The sequence below is a fragment of the Microcebus murinus genome, chromosome 9 (assembly GCF_040939455.1).
Source record: "Microcebus murinus isolate Inina chromosome 9, M.murinus_Inina_mat1.0, whole genome shotgun sequence".
Lineage (NCBI taxonomy): Eukaryota > Metazoa > Chordata > Mammalia > Primates > Cheirogaleidae > Microcebus > Microcebus murinus.
Genome location: NC_134112.1, coordinates 43,574,251 through 43,592,716, shown reverse-complemented (window position 1 = coordinate 43,592,716; position 18,466 = coordinate 43,574,251). Strand labels below are relative to the sequence as shown.

The following is an 18,466-nucleotide window of genomic DNA, read 5'->3' as shown; positions in this document are numbered from 1 at the left end:
AGCTGATTCACCAAGAACAAAACACAAAAACTTACACATTAACCTTTTCTTTTATAAATGACATTAATAAAGAATAACTTAACATGAAATATATAGGATCAAAATAAAGAAAAATACAGATGTTTTTAAGGGACATAACGGATTTGAACATTAGTGAAATAAGTAATGTTGTTAGACAAGGAGATTCAATGTTGTAAAGAAGTCAACTTGCCTGCAGATTAATTTAATAAGCAAATGTTGTAAAAATGTCAGTTTTCCTATAACTGAAAATAATGGTCAAATATTTTAAAAGTGTCAATGTTTTTCCATAAATTAATTTAAAATCCAAAGCAATCCCCCCTAAACAAAACTCTAATAGGGTTTCCTGAAAATGTTTAAAGATAGAAATATTCTGAACAAAAAGTCATGAAGAGAATCTTATGTCAGCACACATCCACGAATATTTATAAAGTGTCCAAAATTTTTAAAGTTCAGCATGAGATTACATAAATAAAGAGATCCAAATAAGTAGGGCCACTGAGTACCCTTCAAAAGGTAAATAAGAAGTGCTATTGGGCAACAGTCGATGGCAGAGCGGACACCCTTCTATCTGTAGCTAGGAGTCCCTCTGCCCAAGTCACCTATCTGGCAACACCCTGACAAGTCACTATGGTTTGCTAATCTTTTCTCTTTAAAAGAGGATGATGATGGGACCAATTCTGATGCATCTCAGCATCAATCCCATACACTTATGAAGGAGTACAATTCATCAGTCTTTCTGAAACAGTCCCTAGCTTCTACCATTCTTGCTTCCCACAGTTCTCATCTTTTTTCTCTTGATTTATAAAGTACATAGTTAACCAAGAAGTCCTGTCTAACTGCTTCTTACTCCCAGGGTGATTTTTCTCCTCCTCCTTTTCTTTCCTTTTCCCACGCACTAGCTATTCCCATCCTTCTGATCTTTATGAGACCTGGGGGCTGGAGCTTTTCTTCTAGTGTGTGGTTCTCGCCACCGTGATCTCCGCGCTGATTATTTCCAGCCAGCCCTCTAGCAATGTACACTACACATACGCCTGTCCTCCAGGTCTCTTTCTGGAAGGGTATGGTTACCCAACTACTAGGAGAGGCTCACATTTTGTTTTTGTTGTTGTTATTGAGATAGAATCTTGCTCTGTTGCCTGGGCTAGAGTGCCATGGCATCAGCCTAGCTCATTGCAACCTCCAACTCTTGGGCTCAAGCAATCCTCCTGCCTCAGCCTCCCCCCCACCCCCAGTAGCTGTGACTACAGGCATGTGTCACCATGCCCAGCTAATATTTCAATTTTAAGTAGAGACGGGGGTGGAGTGGGAGGGGTGGGGGGGATCTCACTCTTGTTCAGGCTGTTCTTGAACTCCTGAGCTCAAGCAGTCTTCCTGCCTTGGCCTCTCAGCGCTAGGATTACAGTCATCGCTGAGGCTCACATTTTAGGAATAAATTGCCCACCAGTGTGACCAGAAAGAAGATATAGCTGTAACTCTTTGAATGATTATAGCCCTGTAAATCCTTTCTCTTCTCCCCTCCTCTACTTTCCTGGAGAAGCCACAGCCAGACGTTTGTCAGGCACTTTTGATTTAGCAGGCATGGTGCTAAACGCTTCACAGACATTATCTCCTCCATTCCCCTGATCGTGCTGACACAAGCTATATTATTCCTGTCTTTCTGGAGATGAAATGGAAGCACAGAACTATGCTCAAGGCAGTGACAGAATTTGAACCCAGACTTGGCTGATTTCTAACCCAGCCTCAGAACCACTACGCTGATTTGCGTATTGTGAAAAAGCTTCTGCTTTAAAACAGATTCATTTTCAGTTTTTTCTTTCTTCTCTGACAGAGTATCTGCCTGAAATTTTGGTTAATTTGATCATGTGGACTAGAATTCCTATGAGTTGGAGAACCTCTGTCCAGGAGACATAAATAAATTATCCAGAGACATTAAAGTACATCAAGAAATATAGAAGGGAGATGTTTTTCTAGGTACAATATAATTGATTTTTATCAACTGCATTACATTTTTCTTTGTGGATTAGTCAATAAATCATGAGGAAGCCAGGCTTGTGGGCGGCAAAATCCTCAAATCATGTCAAATCTGAATCCTTAAGAAATATTTTAGACTCAAAAATGTGTAACTAGTGACAATTTCAATTTTATTCAAGTGGGACTGCAAAATAAGTACACTGATGTAGGTTCTACCTAAATATAGCACAGCGGTTGAAGGTAGGATCAATGGATGTCTCATGTCTCTGCCAATACAAACGGAAGTACACATCTCTATAGGACTCACAGTTCTGGCTGTTATGATTCCTGTCTGAAGTCCATGATCTTCATAAATTCACCTGTGCATCTAGGAGGGCTGAGAGCAACCAGAAAGGGAAATAGGACTGTGGAAGCTACAACTATGTCAGCATGAAGCCCAAGCACCAAGCTTCTCAAATGAATAGGGCTCTATTGACACAAAGCATCATTATTTCCAAATGCTCTAATTTTTCACATGATATGGTCCTCATGGCTCAAAGTAAAATTATAGGTTTTTTCTTCTAATACATCCTCTCTGAAATGGGCTAGATAGATAGTCTGCAAAGAACCTGAAATGTGGTTCCTATCACAGCTTTTTTTGCTCTGTGCCCAGATGCTTCAGTAAGCTTGATTTCTTCTTCTCTTCCTCACAATTTTGCCAACCAAATTCCTCTTGCCACGTTACACTGTGATTTATTTCATTGTTGACATTCTGACTCTGCATAGGGAACTTTATGATGGGAAGTGATACAGGTATTTCTTTCTTAAAAACAGAATTTCAAGAAATCAAATATTTAAAAAGGGAATATAATCCAACTTTCTGTTGTACTGCCCCATTTTCTTTAAGTAATCTAAGAACAACGACCTTCACTCAAATGGTAGCATACATTCTGTTCAACAGTTGTGGACAAGTGGATTTTATACTTTTATGTGCCTTAAGAATGACTTGCCAAGTCTGTCTGCTCATCACTCATTCCAGCTATAGGAAATACCAGCATCCTAAATACATTATCTAAAGAATTGGTTCAGAAGCTCCAGTTCATATTTCCCCATGATCCATTTTCTTTCATCTTAGTGAATAAAACAAGCCTTTCTCTAATGCTTCTTTACTAGTTGAGATAATATCCCTGAACGTTCTTTCTTGGGACCTAAGGAGTTAAGTCAAAAGAACTTGTAAAATGAAAAAGCATGTTTTCTTATAATTTATCCCTTCAACCCATTCTAGTTAACAGTCTTAAGACTACTTAGAGGATATTAACAGTTTGGCATTAAGAAAAAAAATCAAACCCGTCATCAGTTCGCTGTCCACAGAAAACATGCAGTGTATTTTTTTTTAACATAGGGTAATTTCTGCTATATTTTACACTAAAAGCATTAACCATAACTGTAATTTAATCACCTTCCTTTAATTTGAATTCACATGGTAGATACTTATAGCTACTTAAAAAATTAAGTGGCAAAATGTATATGAAGAATATGTATCTTGATATTTTAATTATGCTCAATTGAATGTACTTAGATTTAAAGTGCTTTTCACAAATGACATGTGCTAAGAATATCTAATTGCACACTGACATTCTAAAATGTGTGCTTACATGTGTCAAAAATAGATTAATATGAAGTTATAGAATATGACTCTTTTAAACTAAAACCCAAATATATTATTTTGACTATTTGCATACAAACAAAATTGTATCTACAAATAAGGTCAACACTAGTAAATGTCTAATGATTTATATTACATTAGGATGAATACACAAGTGATGGCAGTATGTGATATGCAAATAGATTAGGAAATAGGATTTTTCAAGAAATCTACGCTTCAATGTATTTTCCATTTACTCTAACTCAATGTTCAATGAAGACATGAAAATAATTTGTACGTAGCATAAGTAATATTATTATTATATATAAAGCTCACAGGTCAAAACAGATGTTCAGCAAATAGCAGTGGTTGGATGAAGTTAAAATGCATTGCCCAATACCAGTTAACTCGTGTTCACAACTGTTCACAAATCCTGATGACTGGCATATTCAGCAACCTCACAGAGAAACTGGCAAACATGAGGCTGAGAGGCCACTGACTTCATCCAGTCTGGAAGGGAAAGTGTATTGGTCCAGTGTCTTCACAAGTGTCATCACCATCCTGCTATCAGGAACTTCAGTCCTCATTCAAAGTTGAGAAAAAGATCTTCACCTAAAACCTACTGTTATGGGCTAAACTGTGTCTCAAAAATTCATATGTTTAAGTGCTAAGCCTCAGTACCTTAGAATGTGACTGCATTTGGAGATAGGGCCTTGAAAGAGGTAACTAAGGGAAATGGAGTCATATGGGTGGGCCCTACTTCAATAGGACTAGTGTCCTTACAAAAAGAGGAGATTAGAACTCAAGAGAGGGGTGACCGTGCCAGGACAAGGTGAGAAAGCAGTCATCTGCAAGCCAAGGAGAGAGGCCTAAAAAGAAACCAAACCTGCTAACACCTTAATCTTGGACTTTTAAGTGCCAGCACTGTGAGAAAATACATTTCTGTTGTTTAAGTGACCTAGTCTGTGGTATTTTGCTATGGCAGCCCTAGCAAATTAATACACCGAGCTAGACTGTATGACAAAATGCACATCTCTAAACATAAAGCAATATGGGATTTTCCTCCTTTGATTTGGCATGTAAATTAAGCTCTTAAGTAAAAAATCTGTAACTAGATTATTAACAACTTTGAAAAGATAATAAAATAGATTCTTACCATTTGTTTCTGAGACAGACACCAAACTGAAATGTCCTGGTCATAATTTCCTAACCACATAGGAAGGCAGAAAAAGGCTAGTCTGTTTACATGTTTTATAAACATTAAGTTTCATATTTTCAGCTTCATAGGGTTTTAATAGGCCTGTAGAAGCCTGGCCAAGAAACCAAAGTGGAATCGATTTGACTGACATTAAAAAGCAATTAAGTTACAGGCCTGTCAAATATGTTAACATTTGGGGTCTGCTTGTTATACATGTCTATTTTGACTACTACTACCAGAACCATTAAATGATTTACAGACCTTCAATGTCTAAAGTACCTTGACTGTATGAAGGCTGTGACCCAATCCTTCTTCAAATATTCACATCATAACAAACTCCTCCCTATATATTAGAAATCCAGAAGGATGGCCCGACGTTTGAACTGTGTTGAGTCAAACAACTCTGAGATTCCTCAAAAGAAGGGAAAGTGAGGAAAACAGAAAAGAAATATCTGGCTGGCTCACTGTCCCTCATGAGAGTTCGACGTTCCTCTAGTAAGATGACATTTCTTAGCCACCAAAGGCAGCACTTAGCCAGGTAAGTTTATCCTTAATTATCTTAGTCTGTTGAAGCTGCTACAACAAAGTACTATAGCCTGGCTGGCTTATCAACAACATAAATTCATTTTTCAGCATTTTCTGGAGGCTGGAAGCCTGAGATCGGGGTGCCAGCGTGGTTGGGATCTGGTGGGGGCCCGCTTCCTGGTTCACAGGCACCGTCTTCTTGCTGAGTCCTCGCATGGTGGGTGGAAGGGACCAGAGAGCTTTCTGGGGTCCCTTTTCAAGGGCATTAATCCCTTCCATGAGGACTCCACCCTCAGGACCTAATCATTTCCCAAAGGCCTGCCTCCTAATATCATCACATTGTGAGTTAGGTTTGAACGTATGGATCACAGCGGGAAATGAACATTCAATCTATCGCACCCACGAACCCTTAGCACCATTAGATATTTCTTTTATTTTTGCCCTTAATCCAGATAGGAGTCATGTGCAGAAGGAGCTTCTCACTGCAGCAGGCAGGCGGCAGAACTCTCTTCCGGGCCAATGGCCGAGTCCCATCCCCTGGAAGACTTTCTGGGTGAACTGTGATGGATCTGCCTCCCCAGCTACCCAGAAATCTCCAAATTTAGATATTGCCATGGTTAATATGTTTTGCTGTGGGTTGACTCCTTTTTTATAGGATTCCTTCATGGTTCTGACATGATAATTTCACATGTTAAACATTCAATAAAATCATTTCTACTTAAAATATAAGCCATAATAAATAAACTATACCAGATGCCCATGTTGTTTATCTTTATCCTGTTCTTAAGGTTCTGAATATATATGGGGCTTGTTTATTTGTCATTCTTAGTCAAAATAAATAGGGGCTTTTTCAAGGTTGGTGCTATTACTAAGCAATCATAGAATACTTTCTTGTGAAACATCTTAGATACATAGATATTTAGGCATGGTTACAGCTATTCCCTAAAGTCCATTAATTCCTTCACCCCTCCTTCCCATTAATCTCTGGAGTTAATACCTCATTAGCCATTTGTTTCTAAGTCAATAATAACATGGCACCTAAAGTTACTCCCTTCCTTTCTAATTTCACAACTGCCCTCATCATCAACACCGTCTAGTCAACCATTTATTCCTTCAATAGATATTTTTTAAGTATCTTCTATACATACTTAATACCTGATATAGGCTCTAAGCCTTTGAGTCTACAGGAGTTTGAGGACAGAGGTAAAGAATAAGTATAAATTTATAAAATCCTTAATATGGTTTTATATTTTTGGGGCTATGCAAAAAATTCTCCCAGGGAATATTTCAAAATAATAACAGTAATAACATCTGAGAACAATGTAATTAACCACTGGATTTTCATTAAACTACAAATGGATTGTAAATATATAAACATTAAAAATCAGTAACTTTATTTCTACAGCACCATTATATTGCATAATATATCTTGATTATTTGACATGTGACACAGGAGTGACTTTGTAGAAATTCAGCTTAATGATTGAGTCTCACATCATCCTGTATTTATAAGTAAGATATATGCAGAGACTCGTACAGTGAAATAAAACTTATGCCTTAAGAAAACTACATTGTGAGGCTACGTCTCCACGGGAAATTCTGGGAAGAGAAAGGTCACAAAACTAAGACTTATTAAATCCACTTCAAGTAATCTGCGCCTCACTAGCTCTGATTGCCAGAACATATGTGTTCATTACAGGAGGGAATTTTCTTCCTGGGTTGATATGATTGGCTCTGAAATTTCAAGGGATTTCAAGCTCAATTATAAGGAATATGGCTTTGGGTATACTTAATGATGAAAGTACACACACTACCATTCAGAGCATACTTATAGAATTCAGAGCTAAAAGCAAACTAGTACAAGGGGTTGAAGACATTTATAGATGGTTGAAACAAATGAAATTGTTAGAAATGGCTAAGATTTTGAGAAGGATTAATCTTACAAATAAAAGCATCCCTGTTATGCAATTCTCAACAGCTAGAATTGTGAGGTTTTAAAAGGAACACTTTTACTTTGTAAAATGTTGTCCATCTACATGCTTTCTATATTTGGTCATTTGGCAACCATGGTACGCATGGCTTGGAGAGAAAAGTGTTAGATTTTATTGTTAAGGATGGGAAGGCGTTTGACTAACATAAAAAAGATATAAATGAATCCATTACCAGATTTATTGTCAACACACTGTGACGATTTGACAAGATCACTTTTAAGAGCTATTTTAGCTTTGAAAATCTTTTATTTAACAAACATTTTACATAGGGCCTGCTGGTTATCAGGCACTATCTGTAGTCCTTGGGATAGATCAATGAACAAAAGTATCCCTGCCCTTGTGGAGCTTGCACTCTATGATGCTGAAGGCCGAAAATAAACAAAAATCAGGATAAGTAAGGTATATAGAATGTTTGAAGGTGATGACAGCTATGGCAGGGAAGAAGGAGGGTAGGGTAGGGAGAGAGAGAGAGGGAGGGAGAGAGGATGGGAGGGTAGGTGGCAAATAAGGCAAGTAAGGAGAGTTAAAATTTTAAAATATCCTCAGTACCAGGTGTATGTTAAATTATAAGACTGAAGAAATGACTGGAGTCCAGGAAGAAGCCCCACGTTACCAAAAACTTGGTTAAATGAATACACTGTTCCAACCATCAGTATATCTATATAACATGCCTATAAACCCACACATCTGTAACTGACATACGCAGAATATGCCACATTCCAACATTTGAAAGTAATAGTCCCAATCTGTGATTCTTTTCTGACAAGCAAACCATATGAGATGTGCCGATGGAAAAAAATACAAAGGCATCCATCTGGGAATCATATGAGTTGTTCCGATAGCAGTGGGTTAGAATGAAGCATTCAGAAACAAACATTTATATTACTTAGGGATACTCATGGTTAAGGAAAAGTAGAAAGATAAGCATAGAAATGAAAAACGCCAATTTCAGGACAGGGTTATCTCTGGGGAGATGAGGGAGGAAATAGTAATTGGGAAAAGTCCACGAGGGCCTCTTTGCCTGCATTTGTCAAGTTTGGCATATTAAGCTAAGTGGTAAGCACAGGCATACTTGTGTTTGTATCTTGGTGTTTCTCCCAAATTTTCAAAATAAAAATTAATTGTAACTAAATATAATGTAACAAAGGAATAAAAACTTGCCTTAAAAATGGCATCTGATACACGGCTGGACAAATACACATAAAAATGTCACACATATGGCCATCCTCATCATAGTGAAAATATAGGCAGACAATATATCAGGGTCCTACTTATTTGCAGGGGAAAGCAATTATTATTACTCTTGATTCTATGTTTTCCCTATGGTAATATGCTCATCAATCCCTTTCAGAACCAGTGACATAAACATATCAATTATTTTTCCTACTCAAAATGAATATAAACTCCCGTAAACACCAAGTATATTTACACGTGTATACACATACACACATGTACACGTGCATCAAAATGGAAAAAGACCATGGACCTATTAGCAAAGGACTGTAGCTCAAAAACATGTTCACTTGTCTTTCCAAAAATGACTGCACAATACTATTATTTTCTATTGATATGTATTAATAAATAGTTTTTTTTTAACTAAATATGAGCTTTATAAGACAGAGGTTCATACTTTTATGGTACTTTTGTTTTTCAAGTGAGTATCAGATTTCTTTTCATGCCAAATAAGTTAATCATCATATTTGTATTTCTTCCTTGAAACCTGTCATGGCACCACTTGTACTTCCTTACCACCTTTTTAAGATCAAAGGATCAAAAGCTAAAGATCCCGCACCCCTTTGGATTTCAACCGTCTCTTTTCACCAGTTGTATGAAAGACAGTCAATATACTTATTTTGTTGAATGAAAGACTGCAACCTACAGATCATATGGAATGATGATCTGTATCATCATATGCTATTTTTCCCTTAAAGTAGCAACAACAAAGCAGTAACAATAACATACTTGGTGATATGATGTCAGTTTGGGAAGCTAACTGGAAACGGGTAGTGGTAGCAGGCCTTCTCTCTTCTGCCACATTTTCTGAGCATTCACTGTCACTAACAGATCCTCAGTCACATCTCCGAAGGGGCTAAACTTCTGACTCAAGGAGGGGAAGGATGGAAAGAAATAGGAGGTATATATATATTTCCTGCAGGAAGCCTGAGGAGCCAGGTATCTGTCAGAATTCCTACAACTACTCGCCTAACTTAGAATGCAGAACTAAGCAACTTCTGGAGAAAACACAAACCACAAAGAACTCTTTCAGACTTCAGAGTTTGTAAACCCCAGTCTCAGCATTTAGTTAAATCTTGAACTGTGCCGAATATATCACTATTATTAAATATGAATCTATAAAAATGATCAGAAAACTGAAGCCAAGTTTTTAAAAAAGTGTTCTTAATTTCAAAATATTAAGGGGGTACAAATGTTTTTGCTACATAGATACCTTGTAAAATGCTTACATCAGGGCTTTTGGTGTGTCTGTCACCAGAATAGTGTTCATTGTACCCCAAGGGTACGTTTTTATCTCACGCCTTCCCTTCTATCCTCCCCTTTTCTTGGTTTCCAATGTCATTTATACCTCATTGTGCCTGTACCCAACATTTAGCTCTCATGAAGTCAAATTTTTAACAGTGCTCTAAACTAAAACTAATCTCAATGTGAAAAAATGAGTTTAAAAATGAAGTTAAGTTAGCCAGGCGTGGTGGCAAGCGCCTATAGTCCCAGCTACTTGGGAGGTTGAAACAGAAGAATTGCTTGAGTCCAGGAGTCTGAAGTTGCAGTGAGCTATGATGACGCCACTGTACTATAGCCGGGTGACAGAGAGAGACTCTGACTCAAAAAAATAAATAAATAAAGCAGGATTCACCTTTTACAAATGTTAATGAAACAGAACAATCTTTTTTAATCTCTTCAGTTATAGGTTTTATTATATTAAAAATAATAAATTAAAGAATGGGATGAATTTTATTCCTTTTTAATACCAATAATTTTTCCCTGCAGATTTACTATCACTTTCATTTTTCTAAAAAATGTGTAATAAAACAGGCTGGTGAGCTAAGCACTACGAAGTTATGAGGTTATGAAACAAAGCTCTCCCTACATATTTTCCTCATTTTTGCAGAAAGCTTTATAAAAACAGAAAAAGGCCTTGTTCAAAGAAATGAGCAGCTTTGGTTACAAGTGCAAAAGTCAGCCATGTGTACTAATTCTCAATAATAATGAAGCAAGGTGAGCTCCCCAGGGACTTAAAAGTCAACACCTAGCAATGCTTGGATGAACTAAGATGAGGAACTGCTCATGTGACACAACCTTACAAAACCCTTTGTATTCCCAAGTGGACAGACAAGGTTGCGGAACTCACAACGACTTTCTAAGGCGCGTGACTGACTCCAGTTATGAGGAAGACTTTGCCAGAGCCTGCAAAGAGCGATGCTGCTGCTATTAATATTTTAAAAAAATACATACACATTGAAAATGGGCTCATCTATCCCTCTGCTCAGAGATCTAAAGGGACCTGGGTTGTCTGCTACCTACAGGATTGCTTACCTGAAAATAAATTCTTACTACTTAAAGCAATGACTGGTGGGGGTGGGGGTGGGGATACAAAGGCAAAGCAGGAGACTTGAAAGGATAAGGACCACTGTCTACCTGTCTTTGAGATGAAGGATGGCAAACCTCATTTCACAGATATTTTAAGTAGCTGCAAAGCCCAAGTGGCTCCAATTTTAAGCCTGTGTTTAGATCAGGTTTGAAAAGGGCTATACCTCTTTGCAATAACTAGGCACCACTTCTGATGCCAATCTGCTTTGTGTTTGAAATGGGCGACTACATATGCGAAAACAAGACCACCTACAGATGGCACCTAGACAATACGTGCCACAACCAAGCTCCTTGGCACCCAGATGCATGTGCAGACAAAATGCTTTCATTAAAAAGAAAATAAACTTCCAGGCACCATGCCATGACAATTGCCAAAATCTTGCGTAGCATCACATAATTAATTTTACATTTTAAATTCTTACAGAGATCTATAATCATATCTTTTCAGCAACTTTAAAACCTAACTGAAAAAACAAACAAAAATCCCCACCTGACCTTACTGAAATGCCCTGCTGTACCTGGGGCTCCACAACCATTTAAAGGACTAGGCTAGATACAGCCTATGGATATACCTATTTAAAAATGAGAAAATCGGCCAGGCACAGTGGCTCACGCCTCTAATCCTAGCACTCTGGGAGGCCGAGGCGGGTGGATTGCTCGAGGTCAGGAGTTTGAAATCAGCCTGAGCAAGAGCAAGACCCTATCTCTACTAAAAATAGAAAGAAATTAATTGGCCAACTAATACATAGAAAGAATTAGCCGGGCATGGTGGCGCATGCCTGTAGTCCCAGCTACTCGGGAGGCTGAGGCAGCAGGATCGCTTGAGCCCAGGAGTTTGAGGTTGCTGTGAGCTAGGCTGACACCATGGCACTCTAACCTGGGCAACAGAGAGAGACTCTGTCTCAAAAAAAAAAAAAAAAAAGAGAAAATCATCTAGTTACTCCAATGGAAACCTCAGAGTTGTTTTAAGTGAAGAGTACCTACTAGAAGGGGAAGTTTCTGCAACTTCTAATATTCTCTTTGATTATTATTGTGTGCCCTTTTTATTTAGGACATTAAAGACTCCCTTTTTTTCATCCTGAATGCTCCTAAAGTTACAGGACAAGGGGAGCCTGCCTGGCCATCTCTGACAGGTCAGTGATCAAACAGAGTCAGGCAGTCGCCAAATTCCACCCAGGTCCTCAGCACCACCAGGAGCTTAGACGTCTTAGCTCCTGCTACGCCCAAGGTACCGGCATTCAGTGTTACACAGAACAATAAGCCCTTTCCACACAAACATTTAATATTCTCAGGTGTTTGCCCAACTTCTAAACTCAATAACTTTCAAGAAAAAAATAATTTTATGAATACTATTTCCTGCCCAGAGCAAGCCTATTAAAAAAAAAAGTGACCTCATCTTTCTTATAAGAAACATAGGTTTACATGAAATATACACCAATATTGTATTGCCCGAGTGATCAAAGCCTGTTTATTTAATCAACCTTACCTTTAAATAGCACCTGTCTTTGTATAAGAGTTTAATTTACTTCAAGTATTTACATTCCCATGAACAAACCAGTACATGAGATAAAATGAGACACGATGTTTTGCTGAGCTTCAGAACAAGATGCAGGTTGTTCATCCACATAAAGAAACAATCATTCCAAGCATGCTTGACAATGCAGAGCACACTCAGCCAGTTATTTCCCAGCACTGTTCTCCCAGAAGCGTTGGAAGCTTGAAGAGTTGTTGCCACTCATAATAAGACAAAGCAAAGCAGAGCGCCATGGCTGCTGACTTCAAACTACAAATTCTAGTGCCTGACCCAGCAGAGGGTGCCACGAGGAAAGAACGGACTAAAAATTAACTTTAGAAAAGGTTAGCAAAGATTTTTCAAAGGCCAAACGCTTCTGCCACAAATGACTTCTATTGCAGAACCAACCACAAGCAATGACGAATGTATTATAACAGGCATGACTTCACAGGCAGTAAGATCAAAAACATTTACCCTTCCACCTCGGGGAATGGTGCGCCTGTCTAGGAAAAGCCGAGGTGCCCTAGTAGACTCTGCCCTTGTGCAGGATCTGTGGTTAAACAGAAGCCTTAGTCCACACCTGTGACCATGGCAGTGGCATGTACGCGAAACAAGTCTTTTCTATGTAGAGGTATGCAAAAGGTACTTACACAGCCTCCAGCAAGAATTTCTGCTGCAAGGGGGACCGAACCATCTTTGTGCATAAATTTATCCCTCACAAAATCATTCACCTTGAAGAAAAACATTTATAGAAGCTGATGAAAAATATAAAGAAAGTCATTAAACACTTATAAATATGCAACTGTCAGTATACGTTATTTTTTTGTCAGTCTATTGAAATAATCATAAGCCACACAAACAAACAGATCTTAAAATAGTTTGAGAAGGACTCTTAAAAGCATACATGCACTTTTTAAAAAATAAAAAAAAAATGTATTCCTGATGTTTCAGAAAGAAAAATGAAAAGATAAATGGCTTATAAGCCAAAAATTCAAATAGGTCCTACAATCACAATACCATATTGATAATAGAGAGAAAATAAAAACACACATTTATAACTTAAAAACTGTTTATAAGGTTTGATTAAAACTAACTTCCAAGTCTTCCAACAAGATTTACTCTAACACAGTACTCACCATGGAGACAGACAGATTTGGTGAGTAAATTTTTTTAGCTTAGTAGAAATTCAGTGTCTAAAAATTCCTCAAGGATTCTCAAACAACATCAATCGCATTGATTAACTAAGATATTCTCAAAATGGCATTACTATGAGAAATTTTAAGGAACAATCATATGTTTTTGGCAGATATAGGCCAGAGAAGATTAGCTGTCTCAAGGTCACATAATAAAATGGTAAAAGAAGAATTTCAGGCACCAAGGCTACAGGGCCCAATCTAAAACTAGAGCTTAACTCTCTGGGGCTTTCTGGTCTTAGTGGGGTACAGGCAATATCTACCCATTCCGCTAACACTTTAACTGAGTCCTGACCATCTGTCAAATGTGAGTCAGGTACCGGGCAAAACATCTGATGAAGGATTAACCTCAACTAGAACCCAGATCTCTCAACATCTGGCTTTGGCAAATGCTTACAGAATACACCATAGAATATGAACTGTACGAAACAGCAGGTGTAAGTGAAAGAATACATGCTTTAGATTCAGAAAAATCTGATTCTGAATTCTAGTTTTCCCACTCATGCATGAATCATGTGAACACAGGTAGGCTACTTAAACCCTCTGGGTCTCACTTGCCTTATTTGTAAACTGTGGATCATGCTTTGAGATTAAAACAACAAGACAGAACACATCTCAAGGGCCTAATATGGTAGATAGTGAAGGAAATTTAAACACTGTTACAATGACAGTGACCACCAAAAACCACCTTCAAATTTATCATCACATTTTTGGATGTTCAGTGTTAAATGGGGAATGAAGAAAAGCTGTGAGTGGTGAGTGCCCCCGCCTTCAAATCAGTTAGCACCTCTGAGGAAACATAAACCTGCTGCTGCTTATAAGAATACCTGCTAGATTCCTGAGAATGTGCAAACTCCCTTAGTAAGAAGCACCCACTCAAAAGACTTACTGTAAGTTTTATGGCCTTCTCTGGGGCAACTCCCAGTAACTGTGGCAACAGACCTAAAAATCAACAGAAAGCAGAAAGTATATTAAATAAATTAGCACTAACTAAACAAATCAACAGCTCTACGGAGGGGATCACCACTTAAAAACTGGGGTAATCTTTGCTGCAATTTTCTGCTATTACCTTTAACAAGAATATTTGAAATGGAATGTTTAAGTGCTAACTTCTAGCAGTCACATCAGGCATAAGGAAATTCCCTCTCATATTCTGTATTGTTTGCAGGTTGGGTAAATCAGCAGTATTAGTGATATAGGAAATCTCACCATTCCACGGAAGTTTGCTCTTTTCCTTCGGGTCTTCTAAATCAGTAAACTTTACTAAATATATTCATATTTTTCTAACATCTTCCTCATCCCCTCAAAGTGCTCACAGTTCAGTCATTCACTCAGTTAACAACTATGACTCAGGGACCAGCACAAGGCGACAGGGTTCTCACTCCAACAGTGGCAACTGAGGAAAAGTGCATTCAAAAGAAAGGGGACAGAGGTGGCAAAGACAGCAGAGTAGGAACAAGCCTCTGGAGTGCTCAGAAATGAAGGAGAACATCTGCATGTCCCCACGAGATGCAGGCACAGGGAGGGTGGCACAGGTGCGGGCCAGATGCTGTAGCCACGTCGCAGGCCAGGATTCTGGGCCTGATTTATCCTAAGTTAGACGAGAAGCAATTAGAGGGTCCTAAGCAGCAGAGTGATATGCTGCTAATTCATGTTTTCAAAAGACCATTCCGGCTACTGGGTGGAAACCAGACTGCTATTGCGTGTGTGTGCGTCTTAGGAGGGAGACTGAGAGAGAAAGAAAAACTGGGTTTGACATCTACTGCTTGGTTTTTAGCATGAACAACTGGGTAGACATAAGCAGGCCTATGGACAGTGACCAGTGTGGGGTGACAAGGGAGGAGCTCTGTTTTGGACACATTAGGCTGAGTGGAAATGAAGCAAGATTCAGAGCACAAGCAGGCAGAGTGGCCTTTGACAGGAAAGGACCACTTTTGGGAAAGGCAGAACAGTAGTGGACCTACATATCTAAACTAAAAAGTGTCATCACTTTCATTTGTTGTAAGACATTAAAATCAGAAATATCAAAGACAACTGTCTTTTCTTGGAAACACATATTAACCTACCCCTGACAGTAGGGATATGTTGTACCCCATGTCATACTCATCCCCTCATGTCCTTGAGGGGGATTTCACCATGTTATCCTTTTTCAGGAAGTACGATTTCCTAATTCATCTTACAGGAAAGTCTACTTGTGGCCTCTTCTGTGGGACCAGCCCTACTCTACTGTCTTCCTAAAGGAGTAGCCTGAGGCAGAGGTCACTAGCTCAAGGGCTGTATGTGTCCAGCCTGTAGGTGTTTTACTGAGTAGCGTGAGGTTTCCACCATAATCTGTCCTTCTTGCAAAGACAGACAGAACAACTGATCAACCTGCAGCACCAGCTTCTCTCTGACACCACAGAGATCCGCTGCGGTGGGGTCAGCCTCTGTCTTATAAACGGGATCCACAGATCCAATCCGCCAAGGTGCCCACCCTGCCCTGATGCCAATACCTCAATGAGGACAAATGCCAGATTTCATTTTTATTGCTGTGTTGATATCCATACAGTGGAGAAATGTTTCTCTATGCTCATGGCTTTTCAAAAGGGGGAACTAAATAAACCAAGATAGCTTCATGTTTTAGGAAAAATGGAAGAAAGCCCATTTCATTATAGAACTAATGAGGACATGGAACTAAATGGGGATGCTAATGCTAATGAAAATTCTCTTTAAAAATAATTACATATTATTTATTATGTGCCAGGCACAATTTTAAGCACTTTATTAACTCATTTAATCCTCAGAACCACCCTATGGAGGGAAACTAAGGCATACAGAGATTAAACGATTTGTTCTAAGTTACTAGCTGGTAAGAGGTGAGACTGGGATTCAAACCTTAACCCTCTTACTCAAAAGGCTATATCTTTTATATACACACCTTTTTAAAAAATAGACCTTTTATAGACACCATGCATGCAAATCTATCATTTGCTTAATATGCAAATGTGTATCTGCATCTCACACCCAGCCTCATTTGCTCACTTATATAACCTGCCTGGATCCTCTAAGCATTTGAGTTTGCAACCCGTTCCTTGGGCAGCCATAGCTTCTGAGCCCGCTTTATTCCCATGGCCACAGCTGACTGCACAGTGGGAAGACACCTACAAGGTGTGCGGCCAACAAGTCAGTGTGACAACCTGAGCCCTATCGCCTGGTACCGAAAGTGGAGCTAGCCAATCAGCACCTTCTCAGGGGCACGCTCAGGGGCCTCAGCACAGAGGCACAACTGAAAAACTGCCCTGGGTGGAACAGAGAGAGTGGCCGACTGGAAGCCACGCATGTGCTCAAGCCACGAGGAAGTAGAAACCATGAATAAATAGAGGAAGTGAAGAGGAGAGAATGTGGAACAAAAAGAAAGGAGACACATAAGAGAGAAAACACACAGCCCAAGAGAGGTGCACAGGTGGGAGGGGTGGCTTTGGTGACCCCTGGTCCCACTGAGGCAGCGGCTGTCCTGGGACCCCTATGAGATTTCTGTGTTCTCTCTCTTATGTGAACTCTTACCCCAGAGCCCCTATATTCTCACCAGTTTGAGTGGGGTTGTGCTCTTTACAACCTAGATGAGCTGAAGCAACACAGACCAGAAACTGGGAATATGGAACCACCTGGGCCAACCAAGCACTCTTATTCAAAGCAAGCGTTCTCTCCTAAAATATGCTTGCTACACTTACTTACTGACCAGTGTGGGGTGACAAGGGAGGAGGCTCTGTTACTTACTCATAGTAAGACACCTATAATATGAGAAGAAAGGCTTAGTTGCTACCTAATGAAAGTACATTAATTTCTACTAGTAATATTTGGGCATATACCTGTTTAAACTACATCTTAACATTTTGAAATTTCCATTCTCATCGTTAAATTGCAGACCAAAACTGCGGATGGGTTGAAAACACTGTGATTTAAATGATGACCTCCTGTCTCCATAACTACCTCGTGACAGTCTTTCTAAATGCCTAATAAAAAAGAGCCCACAGAGCCGAATGACTACAGTGTTAGATACAATCACTTCGGCCAGCCTTTCAAGCTACTGAGATTTCACTTTCTCGCTATAAACTTAGTAATGCATTGTGAACAGCAAAAAACAAAACAAAGAGAAAACCATGTATTTAAGACTAAAAAGAAGGCAACAAATATTTACTTGTTCAGCAAACATTTGCCAAATGTCTTCTCTTTGTGCCCTGATACTGGGAGGGACTAGGATGAACACGTTAAGACTGGTACCTCCCTCTCATGAAGTTCAGAGATTAGAGGGGGAAAGGGAACCCTAGTTCTTCCCTTCCTGTAACCTAAAAAGGGACAAACTACCCAAACACAGCATGCTGCAAACCAGAGCCCAGGGGCATCCAAGCACTAGGAGGACACCCTGGAGAGAACAGTTCAGGCCTTCTGCCTGCATGAGGGAGAAAGGTATCAAAGAGGAGACGTTTGCCCTGGGGCTGTAAGGGTAAGCAGAGGTTCACTACAGATAAGAGAGGAGCAGAATGGAGGGCAAGGTAGCCCAGGCAGAGGAAACTACACAAAGGCACCAAAATTTCAAGGCTATGATGGCACATCCAGAATCAGGGTGCTGGAGATTGGTTAGATCCCAGAAGACCTTATAGTAATAGCAGTGATAATAACAACCACCAATATCTGGGGAGACTGATCTATGTATTAGGTACTACTCTACGTGTTTTATGTAAATTAACACATTTAATCCACACAACCACCTTACTCACTAGGTGTTATATTTTATCTCCAACAATCCAAGAAGAAACTGAGGCCGACTTCAAAGGAGCCGCCCATGTG

At 39.3% G+C, this 18,466-nt stretch overlaps 1 protein-coding gene across 3 annotated transcripts in view; it reads right to left on the bottom strand.

Moving 5' to 3' along the window:
* SLC25A13 (solute carrier family 25 member 13) overlaps positions 1-18,466 on the bottom strand; it is a 166,112-nt gene that overhangs the window by 33,456 nt on the left and 114,190 nt on the right. For all 3 annotated transcript variants that reach the window (XM_012757119.2, XM_012757122.2, XM_076006430.1), the window contains 2 exons: positions 14,529-14,581; positions 13,097-13,177 (listed from right to left, as the gene is read on the bottom strand). In XM_012757119.2, coding sequence (XP_012612573.1) covers positions 13,097-13,177; positions 14,529-14,581 — 134 coding nt within the window. The remainder of the gene's footprint in view (positions 1-13,096; positions 13,178-14,528; positions 14,582-18,466) is intronic.